Source organism: Zonotrichia leucophrys, chromosome 1 (genome assembly GCF_028769735.1).
Source record: "Zonotrichia leucophrys gambelii isolate GWCS_2022_RI chromosome 1, RI_Zleu_2.0, whole genome shotgun sequence".
Taxonomy (NCBI): domain Eukaryota; kingdom Metazoa; phylum Chordata; class Aves; order Passeriformes; family Passerellidae; genus Zonotrichia; species Zonotrichia leucophrys.
Genome location: NC_088169.1, coordinates 74955570 through 74983524, shown reverse-complemented (window position 1 = coordinate 74983524; position 27955 = coordinate 74955570). Strand labels below are relative to the sequence as shown.

Below are 27955 nucleotides of genomic sequence, written 5' to 3'. Positions count from 1 at the left end.
CGGGCCGTGGCGGCGGGGCCGGCCATGGGCAGCGTGCGCTGGGCCTTCCCGTGCGGCGCATGGCGGCCCCGCCGCCGCGAGTGGCTGCTGGCCGCGCAGCTGGTGCAGCCCGAGGAGAAGGAGCGCATCGGCAAGTTTGTGTTTGCCCGCGATGCCAAAGCCGCCCTGGTACATGGGGAGCCGGGGCGCGGTTGTTTCTCTGCACAGTCAGTGGTGCCCAAGTTTCAGATTTGCCATGGCAAAACGTGCCGTGTGAGGGCATTTCAGGGGTGTAACGCTAAAGGATAAAGCTTGTATAAAAGTATGAAACCAGGAGGGACGGCAGGCTGCTCTCAGTAGTTATTCTGAAAGACTTCCCAACTTCTAAGTCGCGATACCAAGTCAGGAGACAAAATCAGCGTACCCTGACGAACTCTACATGGGACATCGGGGTAACGACTGGGAGAATAAAGCTGTTCTACAAGATCCAGGGTTTAAATCTCGCCTAATAGCATAGTAGTACACGCTTGCTAATTAGTCTGAAAGAAGTTACTCATCAATTTTAGCTGTTGAGAATTTCATTTAGCACCTAGTTAGTAAATGGATGTAATGAAATGAAGTCTATTGAGATAATTTTACCGTTCAGGGTGGTGTAAAAAGTATTTATTTGTGCCACAAAATATCGCAAATAAGTTACTAATGTAGAGAAAGGAACTACTACGATATGTCTAGGCTGGGACTTACGTTAATTGTGCTAATAGTGGCCGTGTGTTTGATGCTCTGATGTACTCTTCTGCTTAAACTTATTTGACGCAGGTTTTATAAAAGGGAGAAATTTTAATTATTTGTCTAAAATACGCAAAGTGATATCAAGAGTAATAAACCAAGTTTTTTAGGTGGGTGGTTTTTTAGCAACTATGTAGCACAATAGTTCTGTATGAATTACTTCCATTTTTTTCACAGGCTGGTCGCCTGCTGATGCGGAAATTAATGGCAGAGGAGCTGTGCATACCTTGGAACGAAGTCCACTTGCAAAGGACACCAAAAGGAAAACCTTTCCTGGCCAGTAACTTAGTTGGTATCAACTCAAATTACAGCTTCAATGTCTCTCATCAAGGAGATTATGCAGTCCTTGCAGCTGAGCCTGAGCTTCAAGTTGGCATTGATATTATGAAGACTGATTTACCAGGTAATTGATTATGGTGACTGAAGCAGATTCTGCAGTGTTTGAGTACTGAACATTTTCCTATTTCCCAAAGAACCAATCTGTGTCCTAGAAATGTAGTGTAATTAGCAGAGGGTGTGTGAATGTTTTGTGTATTTGGGATTTCTAGCTGTTAAATGCACTCCTCATTGTTTATTTTGGGGTGTATTATAGGACAGATACAGATATATTTCTCTTTCAGAGAAATAGAACTCTGGGAAAATAAGATCATGAATCCTTCTATCATATGGGCAGCATCTGCAGATACTTTAATTATGGATTTGCTGTGTGTGAGGCAGAAGGAGGAACATCTTTCCAAATAGGGACAATGGGATCCATCCACATGAGAGCTTGATAGACTGTGTTACTCAGTTGTCCCATATGTATGGACATTTTGTGTGTCAGCAACACAGATTTGCTGTGAATGTGCAGTAATCCTCAGTGAGAAGGGATCATGAGGTGGTCTTGGGAAAAGACTAGACTTTACAAACTTTAGCTATTGGCCTATTTATTAGTATGAAATGACTGGATAGGTTGGTGAACTTCAGGATCCAAATTAGGATTGTAGCAAAGTGTGTTTTTAAATACAGTTTTATGGAGGTGATTTAGCTTGCAGATGTTCATCAATGCATAGTCATGGGTTAAAGGAGAAACATACTGGGGTTTATGATTCACTGGAATTCTTTTTTTTTTTTTAGAATCTTCCTTAAACATTTAACCAGATATGACAGTAGTAGCTGTGTTCTTAGAGGATCTTTCTTCTAATTTTTTGGAGTTGCCTGGCATTTTATGCTGCAAAATATGTTGTATTGTAAGGGAGAGACTCAGGTAAAACCCTGACTGGATAACTTTCTATCTGATCACTTTACACCTCTTTAATGACAACTACAAGTGTATAGTTTTGCACTGTCACATTCAGCCAGGATTCACAGAAGCTTTGCTGCAATCTGAAGTTCATTGCTGTGACTCACACCTGCTGTAGACCCTCGCTCTGAGCACAGGTTCAGCATGTCAGGCCACAGGGCAGCCTTTGGAGAGTCCTCCAGCAGAGCTGTTGTGTGTTTGGTGACAGGAGCTTGTCCAGTGGGTAAGGCTGCTTTGGTACAGGGCCACACCTGACAGGACTGCAGGAACACAGGGCCCAAATAACCAGATTAAGCTTAATCTGGTGCTTTTGTCATAGCTCTCTCAGGCAAAGCAAGCAAGGGGATGTCCCAGCTGTGCCTCCTCACAGCATCTTGCACATCCTCAGCCTCTTCACTGGGGGAGCAGAGTGACAGAGAAGGCCTTGATGCTGTGCAAACACTGCTGATACCGGTGTGCTGTCAACACTGGGTCAGGCATAGACATAAAACAGAGCAATCCACAGGCTGCCATGGCAAAGGTAACCCCTGGACCCAGTACCCTTGGAAACACCCTGGTTGGGCTGCCGCTGGCCTTACCACAGGACTCGCTAATTTTAATTCCTCATTCCAAAAAGTTTCTAGTTTCAGCAGGTAAATAGTGAAAATCAAAACATTCAAGCACCTGTATTTGAAACTTTTCTTGGGAACTGCAAAATTCAAATTTATGCAGAAAAATAAAAAAAAAATTATGTGTGGAAGTAGGGATATCTTACATCCTCTGCTGGTATTTTATGCAGGGGAAATGTAGCTGGCATTTTAAAGGCATGTTGTCAATGTCCAGCAGACAAGTTTTATGAAGGGTGTTCAACTTTATTTCTGAAGTCTAAAGACTAAGTAATACTTTGAGATCTGATACAGACAGACTTTAGTGTTTTTGGGAGATGCTGGTGATTTCAAAAACTGAACAGTGAAAGATGACTCATATGTCTTCCTTTTTGTAATTATAATTTCTATTTTTGAGAAAGAAATAAGATACTAATGGAAATGTAATAATTGTATGTTGAAAAGAGAGCCAGTAAAAAAGTAATATTAAGGTTAGAACTTCATATTACAGAGACTCTAATTTAAAGCTGGCCATCTTTTCACCTGAAATTATTCTGAGGAAGATTTTAGTCTTAGTAGAATCACCTTCAGCTCAATTTTGTTGCTGGGCTATGAATAAGTAGCACTGACTTTACCAGTATTATTTTCTCTGATAGTTCCACTGAGTGGTGCTCTTGTCCTGCACTTGCTAAGTACATTTTATTTGTGAAGGTGCATCCACTATAAATCTCTTTCCTTGGAACAGCTACAAGGACAAAGAGTTCCCTATGAACAAAGTACATTTCAGTAGGTTTGTTTGTTTTCTTCAGACACTTGTTTAAATACAAAGTTTTTCATCTTATGGTGTTGTCCAACAGCATCTTGATTGAGGTCTGTTGTATTGTAGCTCTTATGTTCCTTTATTGTTCAACCAGCGAGCATACAGAATCTGCTGTGCAGTTATACAAGAGTATCGTGCAGCTGAAAGTTTTGAGAAATCTGTTGTTTGTGTGCTACTATGTAACAAGGAGTTCTGGTGCACATAAACATTTTATGCCACTTCTTAATCCATCCTATGTATTTTTGTTTTAGTTACTGTTCGTAAGAAGCTCCTTCTTTCCATATTACTTGTGCTCCCTTACATAGCCTTCTTCAAAGGTGAAGGCTGGCCACACTAGAAGCTATTCTTATCACTGCAAAAAGCAGCAGTTCTACAAAAGTTCCACAGGTGTGCAATGGTTTATCACCTTTTTTCCTCTATTCAGATATTGCAGTAAATACTGTAGTGATGATAGAAAAGGAAAATATCCTCATCAGGCATTGTGTGTTGCTACCTTTTGGTTTTCTGGCAGGTTATTGTAGATTTAAATAAGTCTTTCAATTTAATTGTTTTTGAAGAATTTCTGAGATCAATGGTTATTTTTCTTCTCTTTAGATCAATTTAAGATGAACTCTTGAGTCATTTGGAAAAATGCACACTGTCCTGTAAATTTGTTTGTAGAAGTGTCTATGTACATTATGTGGCCAGGTAATGCATATGAGTTTATTTTAAGCCTTTCAAAAAAAGAAAAAAGAAGGATTCTCACTGTTAACTCCTGTGGAAAAAACTGAGCTTGTGCTTGATTTTTTCGCTTATGGAAAAGAAATTCTGCAACAAGTGTCAACTTGGTTTGAGTGGTGTGTGGGATGTTGATTGACCAGTCACTTAAGCTCTGTAAAGCAGAACGTTTTCAGAGACTTAGGAAATAATTACAGCTTAATAAAGATTGCCTTGAGCATTTGAAAAAAGTTTAGATGTTAGGCTCAAGAGCTTTCCTGCTGTGCAAGTGAATTTCTTTTCACTAATGCTATTTTTTAGCTTAGATGGATTTGCAAAGATAAATAAATTAACAGTTCATTCCATATCTTTGAAAATCAGCGTTCAATCTTTCTTACATATCCCACTATATTTGCTTTGATCCAGATGTCTCCAATATCAGTTTTATTCCAGAATTAAATATTTGACATGCAGTAGAATTAGCTTTTCTCATTAATATTTTGATTTTATGCTAGGCTTGCTTGTTAAAAGACACAAAAGGGTAAATTATCTGCATGTGAGTTTCACAGAAAAATTAATTTGATCTAAAAATACTCAAATAAATGCTTTTTTAAGAAAGTAGGCTATTATGTGCAAACACCTAATTATTTGAAACTGGTTTTCTCTGAGGCAAGGAAATATAAAAAAAGAACTTGACGCATTTTTCTCTTTTTATTCTCATTATCACATTATTGGGGTGAGGTAATGCAAGAGATGATCGAGTTCTTCAAATCAGAGACAGGTCAAACTTGTATCTAAGTTCCACATGAAGAAGCTAAATACCATACTTCAGTCTAGCTAGTGGAGGAAAGCTCTCTCTCCAGACAGTTTTAAACTTGGTGCTGTTAATTTTGGTGTATTCCTAAGCCTAACTGAGTTAGGCTCACCTGCATCATAGTTCAGATATTTGGCATGTCTTTTATCTAGCAGCCATGTTCAGTTTTTTTAATTGCAGTGCTTCTTTAATTGCTGCATTTCAACTTTTCAATAAGAATTTCCTGACCTAGAAACAAATTTCAAATCAGGTTGTTCTTTAGAGTGCTTTTGTCCTTGAAGTGATTTACCTTAAACAAAGTTTAAACTGTTCCTGGTTTTCTTGTTGTATTTCAGTAAATCTTTTAGCAGCAATCAGTATCCAGTCTTTTACTGCTAGAGATAATCACCAAATTGTTAGCTAATGTTACAGCTTTAGGTGTGCAGGTGCACTGCTTGGAATGAAGAAATTAACAAAGGGTTTGATTTAAATGTTCCTTCTTACAGATCAAAGAAGTCATAATTTATCAATAAGCACATCGTTTTTAGATGTGAAGGATGTTAAAACAGCTGATATCCTTGCTGAGCTAAAGAATCTCAGTGATGTTATGCACTTACACTGAGTAAACAGGGAGGCATTTCTTTGTTCTTGTTCTGTTTGCAACTGGGAAGAAACAGCCATCTTAAATGTATTCTTAAAGGATGTATAATATGTAACAATTTCATTGCTGTGCTTTATTCACATTTCTAACACAGTTTTAATTGGCAATCAGACAATTCTGTAATTGATAAAGCACCAATGCTTGCTAAACTGTGAAAGAGAGTTGATCTTGTGATTAAATCTCCTTTTTAAAGGAAAATGTCTTTATTTTCCAAAGAAACATTCTTAATTCTTTATGATTATTTCTTTAATAGAAAAATGTAAAACAATTTGGATTAAAATATAAACTGATGGCAAAATGCAAAACTATAAAATTAAGCTGTGAAGAATATATATTTAAAATGAGGAATAAACTAGTGATTAGGAAAAGAAATATCCTAAACTAGGAGCTTTTATTAAAAGTAAGAGTTGGAATAAAGAGTAACTATAAAAATGCTTGTCAGATTGTTTTGGTGTTGTTTTTTTCATTCTGCACAATAATCACAATTTATTGCTAAATTGGTAGTTTGGGAAATTAAGTTGCACAGTCACAATGAGCAGCTAAATAGAACTGATTTTTTTTACAAAACTAAAAGTGTTTCTCAGCCTTTGACAGTTAGCTTTGGGTTTCCAAATTAAGAAAGTGTAGCAGAAGAATTTGATCCAAGGAGTAAGGTTATGTAATTACTATGTAGGTGTTAAAAAATTGCCCTTTGAGAAGTTTCTTGCTAACACTGCCCAGTTCCCATAGCTTCAGCCCTACAGATACTTGTATTTGTTGCAAGACTGCAACATAGAAGCTGAGTTTGCTTTGTGTTGTCACAAGCTTATTTGGAGAGTGACTGTGCAGGTATTAGAGTTTGGAGCCCTTACTGGTTTCAAGGTTGTGAGACAGCCTTTTAGAGACAGACTTGCAGATTTTTTTTTATACTGACTTATGAAATGCTAGAAACTTATCTTAAAAATTTCACAACTCCTCTCAGTAAATATAAGGAAAAATAGCCTCAGCTGTATTTGCCTGATATATTTCCTTTCTAAGAGAAATTCTTATTTTCAACAAGACAAATATTTTTGTATTTCCTAAAAAAAGATGACAGGTTGCTTATGTTATGTCAGGTTTTCAGGAGCATTTAGGATTGGGAGACATTTGCTAGTTCCATAGGTAGATGCTTTCTTTCCATTTATTGGGTTGGTGCTGGGAATTCTAAGCATTCATAGCTATTATGTGCTGTGTTGTATTTTGATAGAAAATCCAATTTTGTAGTGTATTAAAAAGTTATTACTTGCCCTGCACAGTTTTCTGGTTTGTTCATCAGATTTGTTGGGTTCTGTGTTAAGCATGTATATCTTCCTTTTTCTTTCCTAGTAAAAAGAAATTTAATAAAAGCAAAGCAAACACTTGGAGATGATATCTGCAAGAGTAGATACAGCTGATACAGGTGAATAGACCATTGAAGTTCATCAGTTTTTCATCTGTGGGCCTCTTCTTTTTCATCTGCTTTTGCCATGTTGCAGCACATTTATCTTACACTTGCATCTTTCCTTCTATATTTTGGCTGGATAAAAGACAGCTCCTGTAATGGCAAAATTTAATTTGTGTGATGTGAAAGGGAAGGATGTGGGGGGACAACATGCCAATGACCAGCTGACTGCTGTCTCTTCTCTGTGAGAAGACCAAACAAAGAAAAATATGCTGGATTTTAGCTGTCAGGTGGGACAAACAGTCTTCCATCTGCTGGCAAGCCAAACAAATGGCTTTATAAGGTTTTGGTTTTTGGATTTTTGTTCATTTGTTTTTAAAGAATGTCCTTATGTAGGAGAGATTGATTCCCAAATTTGAAACACTAATACTACTTCTCTCATCATGTGGAGTTTTTAAGACTTCATTATGAAGGAGGGAAGGATGGAGTACATACAGTAGTGGGAAAGTTTTAAGTGTGAAAAGAAGGGATATTTTTACTGCATTCAGCTGTGCAATTCATGTTCTGGGACAGCTTCTGTGCCAGGTCCTGACTTCTGCCATTAAAGAGCAACTCTCATCAGACCCGTTCAGGGAAACCAGCTCAGTTTGAATCAGCTTCTGCTTTCTAAGGTCGCAGAGCTTCCCAGGAAAAATTTGCATTAGTCAGATGAAGGAGGTGTTAGAAAGTATGAATCATGTAGTGAAATACATGTGGAAGATGAGGATAACTTAGGTACTGAGAATTTGCTCCCCGCCACCCCTTTTATACAGTATAGTATTTTATATACCAAATATCAACTAGATTCCAGTGCAAAGCAAGGTTCTGCAGTGGTCTTAGCTTCTTAAAGATGGTCCTACTTTCCCTATAATTACATTGTTGCTAAATACCTAACTTTTTCTGCTTGATAAACTGTGAAAGGGAGATCATAAAATGTAATAAAACTTTTCAGAGATCTGGTGGCTTGGTGGCACTAGGTAGTGTAAGGCTGAAGGTGGTCAGACACCATCTGGCCTTTCTGTTTACATCTGTAGTTGTGTCCTCATGACTTGCCTTATAAAGGAAAATATATTTTTATGTTTATTTATATTTTTGGGGTTGTGTTTTAGTGTGAAGTAGCATAACTTCCTAACTGTTGAAAGGAAGTAGAGTTCCTGCTAATCTGGCAATGCAGTGATTGATGTAACTGTTTGATGTATGTTCTATAATGAGAAACTGATGAAAATGTCTTTTTTGTGGGGTAATTTTTGTTTTTGCTGAAATATTATGGCTACCCAGAGCTCTGTTAGTTGTGCTCATGCAACTTCTTGTAAAGAGCTTAAGCAAGTAAAAGGTATAAGAGTTGGCAAGCACAAGTTAGGAAACTCCTTATTTTATTACTGCTCATTGCCTTATTTGCTATCACTTATTTGGTTGTATGTGCATTTTTCTCAAAGAGTTTGAGGTCCCTTAATCTTAGTGATTAAGATCTTTTGTATTTTATATGTTTTTATTTTCTCTACTCAGAAGTAAGCTAAAACTATGAGCTTGCATCCGGGTTAGTTTGTCTACAAGCTCTTCAATAGCAAGTGTATATTCCAGCTGAATGTTTGGCATGGTAAGAACATGCTGAAATATTCTGGAGTCTGAACAAAATTTGAGAGGATCTGGAATTTCTTTTTCAATTTTAAGAATAAATGACAAAAAGCATGAATCCGTTGCAGACAGTGTGCTACTTGTCTTTAAATTGATCAGCTATGCGATATGCTGTTAACAGCTTTTAATTTTATTTCAGGTTTTTTTAACCAAGTCATAGCTGCTGTTTTTCCAGCAGCTTTAGAGTTAGAGCTATCTAAGCCATTATGATCCTTACTTCCTTTTGTTTTACTTTGACTGTCAAGGCAGCTTGCTTAAATTTTCATCACTGCTGTTAGACCCAACCACATTAATGCAATTGAAACCTTAGCAGTTTCTCTAATGTTGCAGAGACTTAATGATGCTATCTGCAGAGAAAATATCAAACATTATCAAATTATTTCAGTGTCTTTATAGCTGAATTTTCCAGATTGACATTTTTATAATGTGGAAGATGTTGGGTAATTCAAAGGAGGCAATGTCAAATTTTCAGGCATTTTAGAGTTAGTGCTTCTGTAGGATATGCCAAGATAAAACACATGGAAGTTAACATGATGAGAATAGATGTTTAACATACATATAATTGGGAGAATTGTGGGATACCAACAGGAAGTGTGGAGGTCAGAGAATCTAAATCCAATTTCCAATTCACACAAAAGCTGTGTGAGCTGGTAGATTGAGAAAACATGAATTGTTAATGTTCTATCTGGTTCTTGTAAGTTACTCATTTATCTCACTAATTATTTGTCTTGTGTTGTTTCTAAATGTCTGTACAAGGGTTAGTTGGTATTAATAAACAATTAGGGCTTGGGCATCTGTTGCACAGAAATGTTTTCTCTGTATCAGGTTTCTTTGGTTTCCTTTAGAGATGGTAAAATGTGATCAAATATGGTTGTACACCAAAAGGATTGTCAGCCCAAGCATCCAGGACTTGAACCATCCATCCAATACAGTTGGTTAGTTTAGAAGCTTCATAGCTATCTTGTGTTTCACATTTTAGGTTCACATTTGGGTTTCATATTTTAGACTGAGCTGTTCCCGCTTCAGTTGTTTGTTTTGCTGTATATGAGGTGTCACACTGCCACTTTGCCTGTTTTCCATCTGAAAGTGAACTGATCGTATTGATTAGATATTACTTCTGAATCATTGACCTCTTTCTTTTATGCAGTTCAGGTTGGTGAGGAGGCTGTTTGCATTCTGGGATTTCTGTCATATTTTTGTTTTGGGTGTTTGTTTGGGTTTGGTTTTGTTTGTTTGTTGTGTTTTTTCAGGAGATTAGTTGATCAGTGAGCTGGCAGTAGTAGCTTTATAAGCTAGGTTGTTTGGATCTGACCAAACCAAGCTGAGGACTGTAAACTCATAAAACCTGAAGTGAAGATGGTTGGTTATCTACTCTTCTCATTGTTTTTGAGAATGCCTGGCATGGTTATAATAATTTTTGATACAAGTTTGTACCCTGCCTTTGTGAAGTATACACTGTGTTACCAAAGCTGACTTAAGATTAACCTGATGTTTGTAAAAATGTAAAAAATTTCTTTATTAGCCTTATAGATTGTAATTTTCACTATTAATAACATCAGAGTTTATATGGATCTTAATTCTGATTGCCTTTATCTTCCTACAAATACAGCTTGTTGGGATTCTTTAGCAGGCAGAAAAATGGGGGAAATTACAGTGTATTTATGTGCTATTTCTACAGTACATTTGCAAACAGGACTAGAGAATATAGTCTGTTTTCTTATTTTTCACTCCTGCCTCTTTTTAAATTCAGTCTTTTATATCTGGTCTGTGGCATTTCTGTTCTACAGGGAAAATGCAAAGCATATTTTTGTCTAGTCTTTAAAAAAGTGTAGCAAAAACTCAGTTGTCATTGCAGTGGAAAACATGGTATTATGTATTAATGTAAATAGTTCATGCAAAAAATCCAAAATGCAGACACGTATGCACACATAGGAACACACACACTTACCTGTATATAGCAAGTTTACTTTACAGGCTTAATATTGGAGTCTTTTTTTCCAGTATCACTCACTATTTCCTCTCATTACTCTTCCTGAAATTTCCAGGGTGTTGTGTGCTTTTAATTTAATGAAGAAACTTAACTTGAAAAAGGGTTTAGGGTTTATTTATAATGACTAGAATGCAATGTTTGAAAGATTACTCAGTTTATATTCTTAAGGAGCTGATGTACTTAAAAGTTGATTAACAAGGCATGTATTTTAAAATCAGAGACAGCAGTATGATTAATGCTCAGCATTAAAAGGAGTTAGTTTGTTATTTTGAAGAACTCTATTTCCTGACACAGGCAAGTAAGAAGTACTTACTTAAGAAGTCAGTTTATTTCTGAAACAACTTGACAAGGGGGAGCTACTTTAGAATTGCAAATTTAAAACCAAATAATTAATTGCTATATGGACTTGTTCCAGTTCTTTCAAATGAAGTTTTTTATAAATTGTAGCAAGTAGTTGGCCATAACTTGTGGCTGTTTTTTTAAATCAAACTAAAAGCAAAAAACATAGCATTTAAACATAAACTTTCTGCTGCTTCTAGTTTTGTCCCCTTCATATCTCCTATGTCATGAGAGACAAAGGGAAAATTGAAGGGGATTTAGCAAAGGGCCACCAAGGTGGTTAGAGGGTTGGGGAGCTTCACTGACAAAGAAATGCTGATGGAGCTGTGTTTGTTGAACCTGAGAAGGTGAAAGTTCTGAAGAGAGGAACCTAATCACAGCCTCCCTGAAATGTAGCAGTAGCAGCAGAGAGGATGTTCATAGTTGTCTTCATGAGGGTGCACAGGAACAGGGCAAAAGGCAGCAGGCTCAGGTTGCTTCAGGGGGAGTTCTGTCTCTGTAGAACAGGTCTGCACCGTGAGAACAGCAGAATACTGGACCAGGTTCCCCAGAGAAGGGGTGAAATACTCTGCTTGACAGAGCCCTGGGTAACCAACATAAGGCTCTGTCTTTCAACAGAAGGTTAGACCAGGTGGTCTGCAAAGGTCCTTTTCAACCTACACATTCCCCATGGTTCTGTGAATCTGTCTTTCTCTGATACTGAAGCACATATGGAGAAAGGACTAGGCAGGCTGTGGAACTGCAGGTAGCTTGTGGAGAATAGGAGTCCTAAGTCTCCTGATGCACTCCTCAGAGCCAAGCAACTGTACTGCTTTAGGAAACAGGGAGTAAGTGCACTTAAGGACAAAGGGGTGCCCGAGCTTCTCGAAGGAGCAGCTGATAGACGGTGGAAATGGAGGGGAAAGTGCTGTGTGAATTTGAACTTGAGTGTTGAGAAGGGTAGCTGAACAGTTGAAGAAACCTAGGACAGGAAAAGGGGTGAACAATGAGGAAGAAAGTAGTAGCATATGGGTTTGATATGCACTTGTTGTACTCAATGGTTTAAGCATCAAGTATATTCACCACGTGTGATAAAGCTGTGGTGGCAGGACTGATGAAGCTGGAGCCTTTATATACATCTGCATGCTGAAGGTAGTGTAGTGTGAATAGTCTTAGGTGGTTTTCTCTGGTAGTCCTGGGTTATTGAAAGGAGGAGAGCTCTCTGAAAGTAATAGGGGAGGAAAGGTACACCAGGACATTCTGGAATGTTTTGTAGTTTGATTCACAAGAACAAGCTGGAACCTCACTGCTGTTGTCTTAAATATTCAAGAAAAGAGAGAAGGGGGAGAAAGAAGTGGATTAGAGCAGGTGTTAATGGAGTTATTTGATTGTAAAATGGGCCATACAAACCCAGAGACGAAAGAAAATACCCTTCTCCAACTTCAACATTTTTTTCTTTTGTTTCAGGGAAGCTGGATTGTGGAATTTTGCCTCAGTACTTCATCAAGGCATACTTAACATTGTGGTTGCTTTTTTCTTCTACTTTATTTTCTCCAGAGGGAAGGTAGTCCTATCCTTAGACTGTTCTGGATCATTCCATGCATAGCTTAGTGCTTCAACTGTCAACAAAATTCTGTCTTAAGATGTTCGCTTTAAAATGCCATTGAGGGCATCTCTGAAATGTCACTGCCACATTTTGTGGGATGTGTATGTCAGACTTTGCAGTATGGTTTGGAAATTGTGAGAAAACTTGAACGTGTGCTTTAGTGTTACATTGGTTTGTTCAGGACAGTTATTACTGCTGCCAGTACCTGTTTTAATTTACTGCTTACATAGCTGTAGAAGACAACCACTTTATGGAGAAGGCTTGATGCCTTTACCCATCATGGTTGAAGGGGAACATAAGCACAGAAAAGGAAAGCTCCTTGCCGAGTCAACTCAAAAAAATTACTGGCACAACTAGTTAGAATCTGCATCTCGAGCAATTATTTAGTGAGTGAGTTCTTCAGAGTAGTGTGGTATAGGGAGGGGGAAAATGTTTTGGATTAAATATGACTAATGTTATATTTTTAGTAAGAACGCTGAGTACCCTATCAAAGAACTTGTCTCGGTATGTGGAATTGTCTCTATCCAGATTTTTATTATCCCTACTAGAGAAAAGAGATTGTTTTCTGCCATTGTCTCTTTAGCCACCTGTAAGTCCAGTTGGACTTGGATGCTTGCATGGGATACTGATTGACACAGGGTATGGGTAGCCAAGCTTGTAACAAGGGTCACAGATTTCAATGTACTATGGAAATGCCATTGATCAATATGGCTACACACTGTAGTGTCTTCTAGAAGGCAAATTTAGACTAGTGGGGAAAAGAGGTGTGGCCCCCAAAGAGCTGCTGCAGTGCCACTCAGCTGTAATTATTTTTAGAGGTACCTTAAATTTAATCTAAGGATTTGAAGGTTTGGTAGTTTAAGGCTGGATTTTTTGGAGGACTTTTTTTTTCCATTGGTTTATTTCTTACTGTTATTATGGGCACCTCTCTATCCCCATTTTCTTCCAGAATAGATCCAATCCAAATAGCTAAATGTGTGTGATAAATTCAGAAGACTGTGCTTTTACAAGTGCTTAAAAAAGTGTTTCTTCTGTATCTCGCCATCCAAGGGTGGGAGGCAGAATAGCTTGATAAATTTTGACAAACAGCATGCTATTTTATAAAATGTTACTAGATCAAGCTGTCAGATGCCAGAAACTGTATATCCTACTTTTGTAGTTGAATATAAATTTTTTATGTTTATATAAAATTATCATTGGTTAAATACTTTGCCATTTAGAGAATGCTGGAAATACTACATCCTGTACAACCATCAGCTCACTGCTTTGAGGCTGTATAAATTCAAACTGTGAAGCAGAGTTGGTTAATATTTTTTTTTCTCATGAGTTTTTTTCTAGAGCAATAATGTGAGGTAATTCATTTGCTTATTATTACTACTCTGTTCAAATTTCTGTAAATATCTCTGTCTGATTTATAGGTAGTAGCTCAATTCCAAATTTCTTTCACTTAATGAAGCGACAGTTTACTGAAACAGAGTGGAATGTAATCAAGTCCATGAGTAATGAATGGATGCAGCTGGATATGTTTTATCGGCACTGGGTAATACTTTTTTTCCTATTTAAAGTCTGCAAATGTTCACGTTCTTTTCTGATGTAATTTTTTATTTTCATTATAGTAAAAATGTAATCTTTTTGTATTTGCGTAGAATCATAGAATGGTTTAGGTTGGAAAAGACATCTAAGATCATCAAATCCACCACTAAACTATGTCCCTAAGCACCACCTCTACCCATATTTTAAAGAATTTCAGGGTCACTCAATCACTTCCCTGGGCAGATTGTTTCAGTGCTTGAAATGCCATTTGATGAAAAAGTTTCTCCTGTTATCCAGTCTAAACTCCCTGGTGCTACCTGGTATCATTTCCATGTGAAGATATTTGTGGACTTTATATTTCAGTGATTATTTTAATATCAGAATAACTTTGAGAACCATGCTACAGCTGACATTTCCAATGGGATTTATTAGTAGTTTTAAACACATAGCCAGAACAAGATAAAGCACTTCTATCTCTATGCACCACTGAATAATTTCAGTTGCATATTTATTTTAATGCAGCGGGTTAGGCTGGGTATAAACTATGCTGATAACTTTTTCTCTTGATAATTTCATCACTCTACCCTCACATTTACAGTAGTGTAAGTCTTAAATTTATTTTATCTGCAATGTGTACTCAGAATTAATGTTTATAGAGCAGTAAATAGCAGTTTAAAAAACAGCTTGTAGTCAGTATAAATAAAATACATTTTTGTCTTTTAGGCCTTAAAAGAAAGCTTCTTAAAGGCCATTGGAGTTGGAATTGGCTTTAACTTGCAAAGAATTGAATTTAATGTGTCTCCATTGCAACTGGAAATAGGAAAGGTGTATAAGGAGACAAAGATGTTTCTGGATGGAGAAAAAGAAGAGGAGTGGACATTTGAGGTAAAGAAAATGTTTTCACTAGTGATAAGCAGTCTCAACTCCTTATCGTTGCATTGCATGTTTTTTTTTTAATTGCAGCTTTGCCTCTTTCCTCTGTAGAACCCCATTGAGCTTATATTAATCAAAACTTAGAATATAAATCTGCAGCATTTTAAAGATTTTTTTTAGATTGCAAAGACACCTCGTAGATGGATTAGTCATAATAATTTTGTTTTTTTCTGTGTCTGGAATATACTTCCTGCACTCTGGGAAGAGCATTCCTATGCAAGAAGTTCACAGAAATATATTCAGGCCTGATTTCTTGAACAGGTCTAAGATTCTAAAGTTCTTCATCAGAAGGTGTAGAATTGTTGGTCTCAATAGTCCAACTGAGTCTTAGGGTTTAGGCTTTTGTTTTCCTCCTTCAGAGTTACTGGGGCTTATCACTAAAATATCTATCCTTTCAGATTTGGTAAGAAATTATCAGTATCAACTCGGGTAGCTTAAAGGATACATAGGGAAAAAATGGATAGGGACATGTTTACTGATGGACCTGGCAGCGCTGGGTCAACAGTTGGACTTGCTGGCATTGAAGGTGTTTTCCAGCTGAGATGATTCTGATTCATAATTAGTTCTCAAATTATTTAATTACCTCAAAAACAAGCTTTGAAAACAAAATAAATGACAATCCCATATCTCTACACCTCAGAGGCATGTTTGTTCAACCACTTTAGGCAAAGCAAAAAATGGCACAAACTCTCAAGTGCACTTTTCAGTAAGATTATTCAGTTTCAAATTCATATTTGCATTTTGAAAATACCTATATTATTGTAGACAGCTGTTCCAATAGAGCTGTCTGAATGAGAAATTTCTGCTGTATGTGTATTTTCTTTAGTATACAAACTACAAGTACCCTGTGCATGTGGTCTGAAAGAATGAATGTTCCAGTAATGTTTAATTTCAGAGTATACGTTTTTTCTTCACAGTTCATTCCTTCATTCAGCACTCCTGTCCATTTTTGGTTTTGTGTTACAAGTGTATGCATACTAACTCAGTCCCCTTACTCAATTTCTATGTAGTATAACAATATTAGTATGTCATGGAATTCACTAGTTGGAATTACACTGGAAAAGGAGGTTATTGGGAAAGCCTGTGGTAGGTCTCGTACCAGAATGCTTTCTGTGTTACTGCAGTGTCCCATGGCCAGGGAACATCTGCCTGTCTTCACTGAGTTCTGGAACTCCTGATTTTGGTCCTCGATGTGCCTGTGGTTCATTGACAGAAATAGCCTGAAGATGATCATGCAGATAGCTCCCTGTAATACTTAATTGTTTGGATTTTTTCCTACTACTTAGTAATTACTGCTAGAACGTTCATGCAGTTTTTGTCTGAGGAATGTCTCCACTTCCAAGCTTGCCCACCTGCTTCCCACAAGTACAGTATTATAATGAGGCAGATTCTTGTATTTCAAAGAAAGGGCTTAATATCAAGTTTCCTTTAAATACAAGCTCAATTGGGATATAATTTCATTTAAATATCAACATTCATTGAAATTAAATAAATAAAATGTTTTTCAGTTACCAAGCTCTGGAGAGCCAAAAATTAAGCATAGCTTTACTTTTTTGTCTCTTCCCAAGTTTTTTTTTCAATTTTGTGTCTGTTTTCTTACTTAGAAAAGTCTTTTTTTGTCTCATCAGATTTTTGAAATAACTTTTTAGTTGAAGACACTAATTTTGAGAAATCTGAAAGTGTCACTTGTAAGACTATATATTACTGATACAGGCTTTTCCTTAGGTTCCCTGTTGTGCCAGTTTTACTTTAGGGAGCTTTTTCTATCAAATAAAAAAATATAATGACCTCACTTCTACATTTCAGAACTGCCTATATCTTAGTGAAAGGAAATGATCAAAGAGAGCACAACTCTTTAAAATTCACTTATCACATGTTTTTGATTGATTTATTTCAGTTTTTAAGAGAAAGATTTTAAAATTTACTAAAAATGGAAGGGAGAAATAAACGGGGATTTTATCCATTTAAGTTACACAAAATATTCTTCTTCAGAAATACCATGTTATATGAAAAAGATAACTTTAAATTCATAAAGACCAAGAAAAGATCCTCCACCTTATACTTGTCATGACTAAAAGGTCAAGAGAAATACTAATGAATCAGAACAAATCAAAATTGACACTATTTAGACACCCTGTAACTGTTCACAGTCAGAGCAAAGCCAATTCAAATTGGAGATAGAATTTTCTGTGAGCAGTGCAGAAAGGTTTCTCTTATTTCATTGTAAATACCAAATTAACTACTATGTAGTTATTAGTTGACTGTGTGTGGTTTTCTTACCAAGGGCTTAGTTTTGCTAGAAATATCTTTGCCTCATTCACATCCCGCATTTTTTGGCTTCAATGGAAGGCAGTTGATCAGAAAAAGGCTCTTCTTGTTTGGTCTTGATGGAAGGATTTATCTTTAGAGTCTTGCTTTTGTATATTACTCTAGAGATTGCTACGCAGATTCCCTTCAGCTGTTTTGGAAGGAGTTGGAGGAAAAAAAGCTTTGTTTAAAAGCATCAATTTCATTTTAAGATATGACTGCTGTACATGTTTAATATGCTTTATTCTTATAGACAGTACATGCTTTCCTCATTTTAAAAAGGTGACTTTAGCTATTGCTAAATAAAGGACAGCTAGCCCAGTAGAGAGTGATAACAGGATTTTGTCAGGGTGTTGATTTAGAATGGAGTCATTATGATGATGGTGATGATGATTATTATTATGGGTAATTCTGTATGCTCCGTTTACTTCCTTTGAAGAAAATAAACTTGGAAAATTATACTAGTTTTATCTCTGGTACAGTTAATTTTCTTCTTAGTAGCTGGTGTAGTGCTGTGTTTTGAATTCAGGATGAGAGTAGTGCTGTTAACACATTGAAACAAAGTCAAGGACTCCAGTTTCTCATAGTACCCTCCTGTGTGGTATGAGCTGCCTACTACTATGACAAGAATGAAGAAATAGTTAATTCTAGCAAAAACAAAAGAAGTTGATTGAAAACAGCTATGACACGTTCTATAATTTAAAGAGATCAATGCAAGTTTATAAGATAGATTTGTAGCAGATCTTAAATATGGAAATATATATTGGCACAGGAAAAGGTTTCCCAGAGAATTTATGGATGTCCCATCCCTGGAAGCATGTAAGGCTAGATTGGATGGGGCCCTGAACAACCTGGTCTAGTGGAAAGTATCCCTGTCCAAGGCAGGGGTTTTGGAATGAGATGATCTTTGAGGTCCCTTCCAATGTAAGCCATTTCATGAGATTATGAAAAATAAATTCCTAGTCATGATTTGCAAAATGTTAAATATAGTTGTGACCCTTTCCTTATTAGTCCCAGTTGTGTGCAATTGATCAGGAAGAATAACTGGATAGTACTTACTGGAATCGATATTAAAGAAGACTTTTAAATGAGACATAACACTTATTTTTGTACCTACCTCAACTTTGGATACAATTATTTTATACAGGAAGTACATGATTTATCCTAAACTTTGCTCTGGGATTAAGAATCACCTGGCAGGACTGCTGTTGCACAGATAACATTTTGCATTTTTTCACAACAAGTATTTGCTTGATTTGTTTATATGCAAATAAATTACTTCCAGAATATGAATTTCAAAGAGAGATTACCTGGGTCAATTTGAAACATATTTAGTAATTGCTGGTGTGCAACTGTAGTTGGCATCTTTCACCCTCAGCATGAGAAGTAAATCCTGTTGAATTGTCAGGAATAAATAAGAATAGAAACTTTCATTTCTAAGACTAGCTAATCCAACTGGATTCACTCATCAGTCAGTTCTACTGGCTGGGAAGGTACAGATTTGTCATTATCTGTCTATTGTTGAGTGAATTCACAATGATTTGAATTCTAGACACATCGTTCTGCCAAGTCTTTGAAATGAGATCATTGTAAATCTCTCTGTGCTCTAGTAACACTTTTGTTCTGTGCAGACAAAAACAAATTTTGGTCCATTATATGACTTCTGGTTTATAGAGAAGAGTCTTAACAGAACAATCTCTCTACCCTGAAGGAATTCTATAGGATTGTCCTCCTTTTGTTAATTATCTATTTCCATTTAAGATACCAATTTTATAAGCTGGTATAGCTTATAAATTTTATAAGCTGGTATATCTCCAGGGAAACAAGCTGGTCCACTGTTTTTTATAATTTCAGTATGTTTCATTAATTTCCTTGCTTAAGGTTTTTGCTGGCCACTAGTAAAGGCCAGGAAGGATGTTCCCTTCTGTATTTCATCTGGATTTACATTGCTCTGAAACAGCAAAGATAGATGAAGGGCATAGTTTATGTTTTATTGTTAGATGCTGAAAACTCTCTTGTGACCACAGAGGATACATGAAATAAATTAAATGGAACCTTTTTCATTTACTGTTCATTGGGCAGGGTCTCTGCAGGGAAGGTCTATCTCAACAATCACTGCCTGTTAAATGCAGCTTTGAACTGAAAACACCATTATTTAGCTAACAATATGTGATATAGCATCTGTAATATGTTTTTAGTTGAACAAACAAGAAGTAATATAAGTTGACCTCTTAGCTGATAAAAAGAAAATTCTGTGCTTAAAGCTGTTTGCAGATTTCTGATTACAGGTGTAAGCCACTGCTGAATGTGCTGTACTGTGCTCTCTGTTCTGATCTGTCTTTGACCTCTTGGACATGCAAAAAAAATGAAGAAGTCTGGAAAATGAAGCAATTAAAAAGAGGATACAGTAATTTTTCCATCTAGAAGAACACAAAAAACACTGCCGCCCCAGAACTATAGAAATGGTTTAGCAACACCTGATCAAGCATCTAGTATTCAGTCTTTCTTATTTTTGAGGAAGTTACAGAAATGTTCACACTGACTACAAGTGGTTACCTCTGAGATAGCATTCTTTATGCTTGACTTACTTTCAGTTTTGTATCCTAGTAAAGGAGTGGAAAACCCAGTAAAATACCCCATAGAAAGTACATTTATAGCTCTTGCAGTTGTATAAAGTATTGCTTATTCTGTAGGTTTATTAGTTTTTCTTATATGAATTATTTTTCTTAATCTAGACAGAATTGAAATATTCCTTTTTTTACTAGCACTTTGCAGAAGGGTATGACAATACGAGCTTGATGGGGGTTTTTTAAAGTAGGTGAGGTTTCTAAAGTTCACTGCTAAAGCTGTCAAATGGGCACAGTTTTGGTGCTGAAGAGATCAAAGTAAAAGCATAGTTCTATTTCCTCACCAGCGCCTCTCAGCCAAGGCACCACGTTTGCCAGAAACATTCCCCAACCTTACAGTTGTCCTAGTGCTCCACATGACTGGATGCAGCTCCAATGCTGCCTTGGCTGGACTGGGATGAGTAGATTTGAGCTGAGCAGCTTGGCTTTTTATTTATATATATATATATATATATATATATTTATTTATATATATGTATGCACAGGGCTGTTTTGGAATCACAGGAATGGTATCCTGGCAACTGAAGCCTTTGAAAATTTTGTATATTAGGTGAACTGTAGAAAAGCCTGATGCCCACTGACACCATTCTTCTAAAACACATTTTGCTTAGATTAAAGGGGGAGAAAAATAAGGCAACCAACCACATGTCAGAGGAAATAGCAGGAAATCATGGTGCTTTCTTTATATTATAATATAGTGCAGTTAAAATATTTCCCAAGGAAGCCAAAATTGGAGATTCAGTCTTAAGTCCCAGGAGAATATCCCAATGACTTTCTAATTTTCAGATGAATGGCAGTATCAAAACAGATCACCTTCCTAGGTAAAATTCTTCTTATTCTTGATTTCTAGTTTAGAAAGTGTGCAGAAAATACATGAAAGCTTTTGAATAAATAAGCATGGAAAATTTTATTTTGTCCCCTTAGATATATATATTTTTAAAATCAATGGAATTATGGCTTGGCTATAGATTAAGCATTATTCAGAAGTAGTAAATGTCTTTGGGGTTCTTTATCCTGAAATTGTTTAGGATAAATTTTTAGTCTTTCTAGAAGAAAACACTTTCAAACCAAACTATTAAATAGATAAAACTCTACATTACTAAATATATAGTTATGCATCTAAAAATTGTTGATTAGTATTTACACACAGCAGTACACAGACTATGTCAGGAATTCAAAGCTGTGCTCTTACATGCTGTCTGAAGCCAAGAGGGAAAGAGTCATTGGTTTAAGTTTACTCTGACATAACTGTTTTTCAGAATACCTTCTTGAGGTTCACAGTTCATCTCACTGGAAAAGGGTAACTAAGATGGGTTATATGGTTTGGGAGTTAAAAGGGACTGGTAAAGGAATGCTTAGGTCACAAACTTGAGTACAAATATTTACAAATTGATAAGATGGTGGTAACCTGTAGTGATCTGTCCTCAGGCCTGTGAACATTTAATGTGTCTGCATCATTGAACTCTTTAGGAAAACTGCTAAAAAGTACTATTGCTTTTTGAATGTCATTATTTTAAAGTATTTTAAATGGTCTTGTGCTATTGTTCTGAACCATACTCTAAACACTTATATACTCTGTACTCTGGAAACAGATAAAAGAAAATGCATTTACATTGCCATTTTTCATCTTTACTAGGAAACCCGCTTGGATGGCAATCATCATGTTGCAGTGGCACTTGGGAAACAGGAGGGATTTGCACAGAAGGATTCTGATGTAAGGAATTGGGAAGTAGTTCCATCTCTTGGTGATCACTTGAATATAAACTTAGAGTGTAGCTAAAAGTGTGTCATCTCATAAACAGGGCCAAGAAGAAAGCTTTTCTTAGGCATGGTTAGGGTTAACCAGAACCAAGCAGTGTTACTGAAGTGTTTTCTCTAGTTCTGTTGTGCCTATTTCAGGAAAAGTCTGTGAAGGAGAAATGGTTTCAGAGGACAGCAACAGATAATGTCAAGTCTGTAATGCATGTGTTTAATGTGTTCATTCAAGAGAAGATTAAGTGATTTTTGTCACAGCCTGCTAGTACTCATGTGGGAAAGATGGTTTTCACAGAGGGAAATGGAAACAGTGAACCAATCTGGACTGCTAAACTTGTGTGACACCTCACCAAGTTGATTATAGTGGGGGACTGTCAGTGCGTGTATCCCAGAGCAGATCCATCGCTCAAACACCATTGTGACAAGATAACCCTTGAGACAAGCAGCAACAACCAACAGATGGGAAGAACAGCAGTGTTAGTCTTCATTCCATGTGGTGTCTCTGTAGAGAGAAAGAGAAAAGCTACTTAAAAGCTTTTCATTATTTTCTGTGTAATTTAAAAAAGACCTCAGTCCTGAAGATAGCAATAAAAGTCAAATTTAAGGGACAGGCAGATTGGCAAGTTGTAGCCAAAACAGCCAGACAGTCAGCAAATGAGAGTGTGTCAAATTGCCAGATTTTCTCTGTTGTTCTAGTTGCTCACAAGAAAATTGGTTGGTTGTTTTCTGTTATTTAGATACAAAGATTCTACCAGGAACTAGAAAGAAAAAAGAAAATTAGTATAGGAATGGATGAAAGCATGGAAGTGATAACACACACTATCTATCATGGTAACAAAGTCAATATTCATGGATAGCAAAGGGATGCAGACCTTTTAACTCATATTGTTTAGATTGAGAAAAAGAGGTGTTAAACTACCTTTGAGGATTTAATGTAATAAATCAGTAGACAAATATTTTTTAAGAAATTATGTGCATTTTTTTTTGGCAGGACATACTAAAGTTAATTACCCAAGTATTCTACAGGAATCCAGGATTTTTAAGTATTGATTTTCACCATCATGGTCATTTAGCTTAAACGTACCATAGAAAAAATAGTCATGATATCAAAGGTTATGATGAAAAGTCTTTGAATCAAGAGTCTCAAAGGCTTACTTGTCCATTGACTACATTTATGATGGGCCTAAATTTCATTATTTCAGTTCTATGAAGAAAGGTCACTTTCAGCAGAACAAGAGTGCATTCTGTGACTCCCCAGTAAGGAAATTAAGTGAAAATTTATGTACTATTGCATTGTGCCTTTTTAGGCCTCCTTCTAACAGGAACATGGAGGAAATGGATGTTACCTTCTCTCTTTTTAAAAGAACCATAAAAATTATTATATTTATTGCTAGATGTGTTGGAAGAAAAAATTGTTCATTCTAGTTTAACATGTGGGTAAATGTTACCCAGTTGTTTTAGGATGTCAGTGTTTGTGTCAGTTCCCTCTCTGCAATCACAGGAGTAATTCATTATGGTCTGCTTGCAGAACATCTATTTTCAGCTTTCTTCACAAAATGATGGCATGTACCTACAATTCCCAGGAAAGATCAATTGTTATGTCAATGTACTGTAATTAAAAATCTCTAGTGTCAAGAGTCTTATCAAAATGCTAGTGACTGCTGTATGCTTGAGGGAACAGAATGTTTATCTATGCTCTTAACCTAGATCTAGACATTTATCTAAGGCTAGTCTCAATAAAAGATGGCTGAGTTTAAAATTCTTTATAAATCCTGTGTAGGATATAAAGTGTCTTCTGTCTATCTCTTGCTGTACTTTACAAGAGTTGTGATGCATTCTGTCAGGACACGCTTCCTTCAGACAAGCACGTGCTGAGGTTCAAACTACATCTGTTAACAACTTCTTAGCTCAGAGGCTTGGTTCATATTTGGTATGCATCTGTAATGTCACTTGCATGGCTCTAGGCACCATTCCTGCAGCTTTACCTCATCTCCAGAATGTCAGATGAGCAGAAATGTCTCAACACCATGTCACTTGTGTAAGGACGTAAAGTGAGAGGCAGCTCAATCTTTTTCACTTTCAGTCTGCACTGACAGCTAAGAGTTCTTCTGTGCTGTTACAACAAGCACAAACCATTTTGTTGTCTCTGCAGTTATTCTTAATAGTAGCCTATTGCTCAAATACTGATGTGGAGAATTTTTGCTTTTTGCCTATTTACTGACCTACCTTCACTGATGTGACAGGAAAAACAAAATCCTCAAAACTGACCTTGGACCAAGTCACCTCCAGCACTTGGATGTAAGGAAGGAAGGGTCCACAGGGCACAATTATGAACAAATTCCCCAAATCTTCTCCTGAAAATCAGTGTGCTGGAGTGCCTCTGAAGTGCCTGTACACCAGTGCATTCAGGATGAGGAGTAAACATGACGAGTCACAGATCTGTCTGTGGCTGCAGGGTTCCAACAGCACAAAATGGTGGAATTCAGGATCCTAGGGTAGTGAGGAGGACTCACAACCCTTAACAGGAGGAGAGCAAACTTTCTCCTCCTCAAAGGACAAAGAGGGGTCCTGTAGGACAGGGCCTCAGTGGAAAGCTGAGGCCAAGAAAGCTGCTTTTGATTCAAAGATCATCTCCACTCTCAAGAGAGTTCCATCTCATTGCATATGAAGTCAGGCAAAAAGGCCAGGAGGTCTGCATGGATGAACAGGGAGGTCCTAGCCAAACTTGGACATAGAAAGGGAAGCATACAGAGGGTGGGAGCAAGAATGGGTAACATGAGAAGAATACAGAAATATCTGAGCATCCAGGGATGAAGTTTAAAAAGCTAAAGCTCAAACAGAATTTAATCTGACCAGGAATGTTCAAAGCAACAAGAAGCACTTCTGTAAGTGCAAAGAAGCCAGAGGGAAGGGTTTTACTCAACAAGACAAATGTTGAAAGAGGCTGAGGTGCTGAATACCTCTTTTGCATCAATATTTCTTAGCAAGACTGGATGTCAGGAATCCCAGGTTGCAGGGATGAAAGAGGAAGGAGCAAGGAAGATGTGCCCTTGGAGGAAGAGGATTAGGCCAGGGAATGCTTGAGCAAACTGGATGAGTGTAAGTCAGTAATATTTATGGGATACAGCTGGCATTGCAAGGCCCCTCTCAATAATCCAAAGATTATTGAGTCCCCAAATATCACGGGGACTGAAAGAAAGCATGGGAGAAGTAGGACCTAGGCAATTACAGATCTGACAGCTTCACCATGACTGCTGGAAAGATGGTAGAACAGCTAGTCCTGAGCACCATTTCCAGGCACAGCAATGACAAAGAAATCACCAAGACTGGTCAGCCTAGCTTTGCCAAGAGAAAATCATGCTCTACCAACTTAGTAAATTTGTGTCATGAAATGACTGGCCTGGTAGATGAGGTTAGAGCAGTGGGTAGTTGTCTACCTGTATTTCAGTGCCGTGTGTCTCTGGCACTGTCTCATAAGATCCTCCTAGAAAAATGCTGAGAGCTGGGTAAGCAGTGATGTATATTGGAAACTGGCTGAATGTTTGAGCACAGGGTGTGGTGATAGAGGTGCAAAGTCTGGTTGGAGGCCAGTTACCAGTGCTGTGCCCCAGGGGTCAGTACTGGTCCAGTCCTGTGTCACATCTTCACTAATGAACTGGATGATGGTGCAGTGCGCCCTCAGCAGGTTTGCTGGTGACGCCAAATTGGGAGGAGTGGCTGATGCACCAGAGGCTGTAGTGCCACACAGAGAGACTCTGACAAGCTCATAAAAAGTGAGTCAGTTTGTCTGATGTACTGAGTAACACCACTGCAGAGGAGCCCTACTGAATATTATGAAATATTAAACATTAAGAATAGGTTGTTCCTGCAAATGCCTATTTAGAAGAATCAGCTATATTTATGTTTGATTTGTGCAGGCTGTACTATCTGCCCTGCTGTCTCCAAACAATTACATTTGGAGATGGCATACAGCAGGCTGCACAGTAGTGTGCTCAAAAAAAACCCAAAAAACAAACAAACAAACAAAAAACCCTAATATTTTTCTTCTTTGAAATGTGATTTTTTTTTTGTTGGAGTGATGAACCTATCATGGAGACACTGACACCATCATCTCTAATATCAGTCCACGTTTAATTGGTTCTAACATGGGGAATTGCAGGTTGATTGTGACCGCTTCAGTTTTTAAGTAGCACTTGAGCCTGAGAGAAGCATGCAAAACATCAGTGACTACTGTATTAAAATGAGTACAAATAGGCACACCTAGTGGAATAAATCCTCACACAATTGACTTAAATAATCTTTATCTGCTGAAGAATGAAGTACAGTTTGTTTGATGGTGGTCTTTCTCTTTATTGGACTCAAATAGTCATTCTGTAAAACTTGCAGCATTCTGTAGAACTTACTCAATCAGTTTTGTGAACTGTGTTTCAACAAAAAGCTTGATTTTTCTGTATGGCCTGTTACATGCCTCTAATAGTGACTGCATAGCCTGAATGAGGAGAAGTGACATTAGTCTCAAATATAGACTAACTTCTTTCTTCTTCAGTTAGCAATGTGTAGTTTAAATGTGACAGAGAATTTTACAGGAAAAAAATTTATATTTATTGATTCATTTTGTGCTAATATGTTTTTTCTTTAGGTCCATTCCATGGAGCCCAACCAACCACAATTTACATTATTGACTTTTGAAGACTTAGTTGCATCTGGTATTCCTGTTGCACCTGAGGATTCTGCATATTGGGACAACTTCTGTTCAAAGCAGGAGGGTCCAGTGAGACAGAGTTCACATTCAAGATAGGACTGTGTATAAGAAAAAGAAACTTGACAAAGTTCTTATGCAGTTATCCTGTTTAATTTGAAGTACGTGAATAAGTACACATATGTAAATGAAATGTATCCTTCTCTACTTAAGCTGACAACCTGATTTTCATGACACTTCATTGGGATTCTAAGGAAGACATGTTTCCTTTCTTAAGGAATTCTGAATCAGAAGCCTAAACCAACATGCCTTTTTGCATCTCCTTGCCTGTGGCTCTTACACTTCAGTAATTATCCAGGCTAGGAACAGAAAGCAGCTGTACAATAATGTTGTTTATAATGAACAAGTGTTTAGTATATAAAAATGTGTTTCCATACTAATTTATGCTGAAACTTAAATTATGATACTGCTTTTTCTCTTACAAAAATTATTCATTCATTCTCAGATGGATGAATAAAAAAAATGCTACAAATTCTTATGCTGTACAGCACTTGGTGTTTGTGTAATGCCAGGCTGTAAAGGTCTATAGTAGTCTTGAAGCTACATATGTGGATGGGAATTAACTTACAAATATTTCATAGTCTTTTCACTTCTTATCTTTGTTTATTAAAGCTTCCTGTATGCAACTTAGTATTTGTCTTTTAACAGTTCTTTTTTGTATTTTTTTTTCCTCAGCAGTAGATGCAAGCCAAGCAGCAATTCAATTTTCCTAGGCTTGCATTTGCATCAGTCATGTGGGGAAGGAAGCTCAAAGAAAAAAAAAAAGCTATTTACTTATTTCCAAATAGTCTTGTAATGTCTGATGACAGAACATTTTACTGTCCTAACATCAAATGAAGATTTCTGGAGATCTGGAGATCTTGGGTGCACATCTAGAATATTTTTTCTTATTTTTCAAAATAAATCCTGAAGCCATTACTTCTCACTCTTCTTTCTAGAAATCATAGATACAATGAGATCCATCTAAATTTGAGAAAACAGAATGATCTTTGCACAAAAATAATCACCTTCTGTCCTGCGGTTAAACATAGATCTTCATTGAATTTGGGGTTGTGTACAACTAGGCTTCACCCTGTATTCTGGTGTACACCGTGAAAAGGAGAATCTACTTGTAGTGTAACCTCTGAATCTATCCCATATTACAAAGATGAAGAAAATTGTGTGAGAGAGGATGATTTTTACAACTATTAAACAAGCATTTGGAGTTCTGAACTCCATTGAATAGTTCTGAATTCAACATGCTGCTAAACTCTCCTGCTTCCAGTGCTGATTAATTTTTTTTCCCATTTCTATGAGTCTCTCATCCTGCATGCTAATCATAGTTTTTAATGTTTTGCTTTTTTTCCCCTCCAAAACTGCAAATCAGTGAAGCAATGACTCTTCCCTTCAGTCTCCACAGGGGCAAAATTCGATGTTCAGTAACTTCAAATCTGAAGTTTAAAAAAAATACAGA

The 27955-nt window shown here is 37.0% G+C and overlaps 1 protein-coding gene across 1 annotated transcript; it reads left to right on the top strand.

Moving 5' to 3' along the window:
- The first annotated feature begins 4 nt into the window (after positions 1-4).
- On the top strand, positions 5-27132 carry AASDHPPT (aminoadipate-semialdehyde dehydrogenase-phosphopantetheinyl transferase). Its single transcript, XM_064718304.1, has 6 exons — positions 5-168; positions 943-1168; positions 14007-14128; positions 14845-15006; positions 21625-21702; positions 26383-27132. Exons 1-6 carry the CDS (start codon positions 25-27, stop codon positions 26539-26541), a joined length of 891 nt encoding a protein of 296 aa, XP_064574374.1. The 5' UTR covers positions 5-24; the 3' UTR covers positions 26542-27132.
- Positions 27133-27955: the final 823 nt, after the last annotated feature.